We start from the raw sequence: 813 nt of genomic DNA on the forward strand, positions 1-813 counted from the left end.
CCCTCAAGATGGCTGAGGAGTCTGAACGGAGGTGGGGAGAGTAGAAAGGAGCCATGCTGCAACAAATGAGCATCTGTTTAAATTTGGCCACTATATGCCTTTGTCTCTGCTAACGCCATTTCTATCATACCCAAATCTTGTCTCATGCACACACAATTTTTTCAGATCTTTAAATAACTCATTCCCATGTTTTACCAACTTTCAGATTTCAGTAGTTTGTTTTTTTTTACTTGAATTGTGAATCCCTCAAACTGAGGAAGCTGTTTTACACAGCATCAAAATGCAGTTTCTAAAGAATATCCTCAACTCTCAAATGTTTGAGTTAGTATTTTGTTAAATGTCAAGGTGCACAAACATGTCACTGCACATCAGTGTGCTCAACAACACAGAATGGAGGTTGATGTGCTCTGAACACAGAGCTATGAAACGCAGCTGCATTTAAATTGTTTGATCAACGCCTAGGAACTTCTAACTTGTTTAAAATAATTAATTTGAAAAGGCTTTGTTTTTGCAGTGCAGCTGAAAAGCAGATGATCACGGTGTTACAGCCACAATGCTGCACACAGAAGAAAAAGGAAGAAAGCTTGTGTTCAGCAGCTCTCCCCCCCGAGCTGCGAGGCACAGCAGTTAATTTGTGCTAGTTAATTGTTAGCAGTAGTATCAACTGATAGCGGGAGCAAACACTCTTTTAGCACACAGTAAAACTCCATGGAGCTGAAACTGACTTTTGATCCGTTCTTTAAATCTCTGCCTTAAAAAGAAATTGTCATTTTCTCTTTTGTGCTTAGAGTGATTCAGGTCAAGTACTTAAAA

General features: G+C 39.2%; 2 protein-coding genes across 4 annotated transcripts in view; one reads left to right on the plus strand and one right to left on the minus strand.

The window, feature by feature from the left end:
- fbxo21 (F-box protein 21) overlaps positions 1–813 on the minus strand; it is a 96,598-nt gene that overhangs the window by 24,239 nt on the left and 71,546 nt on the right. The gene's annotated exons all lie outside the window — the stretch shown is intronic.
- Positions 1–813, plus strand: part of nf2a (NF2, moesin-ezrin-radixin like (MERLIN) tumor suppressor a) — a 22,987-nt gene that overhangs the window by 16,033 nt on the left and 6,141 nt on the right. Inside the window, 1 exon segment of the mRNA XM_020598211.1 lies at positions 1–31. This exon segment is cut by the window's left edge and continues 39 nt beyond it. Coding sequence (XP_020453867.1) covers positions 1–31 — 31 coding nt within the window.

Source organism: Monopterus albus, unplaced genomic scaffold (genome assembly GCF_001952655.1).
Source record: "Monopterus albus unplaced genomic scaffold, M_albus_1.0 scaffold37.1, whole genome shotgun sequence".
NCBI lineage: Eukaryota > Metazoa > Chordata > Actinopteri > Synbranchiformes > Synbranchidae > Monopterus > Monopterus albus.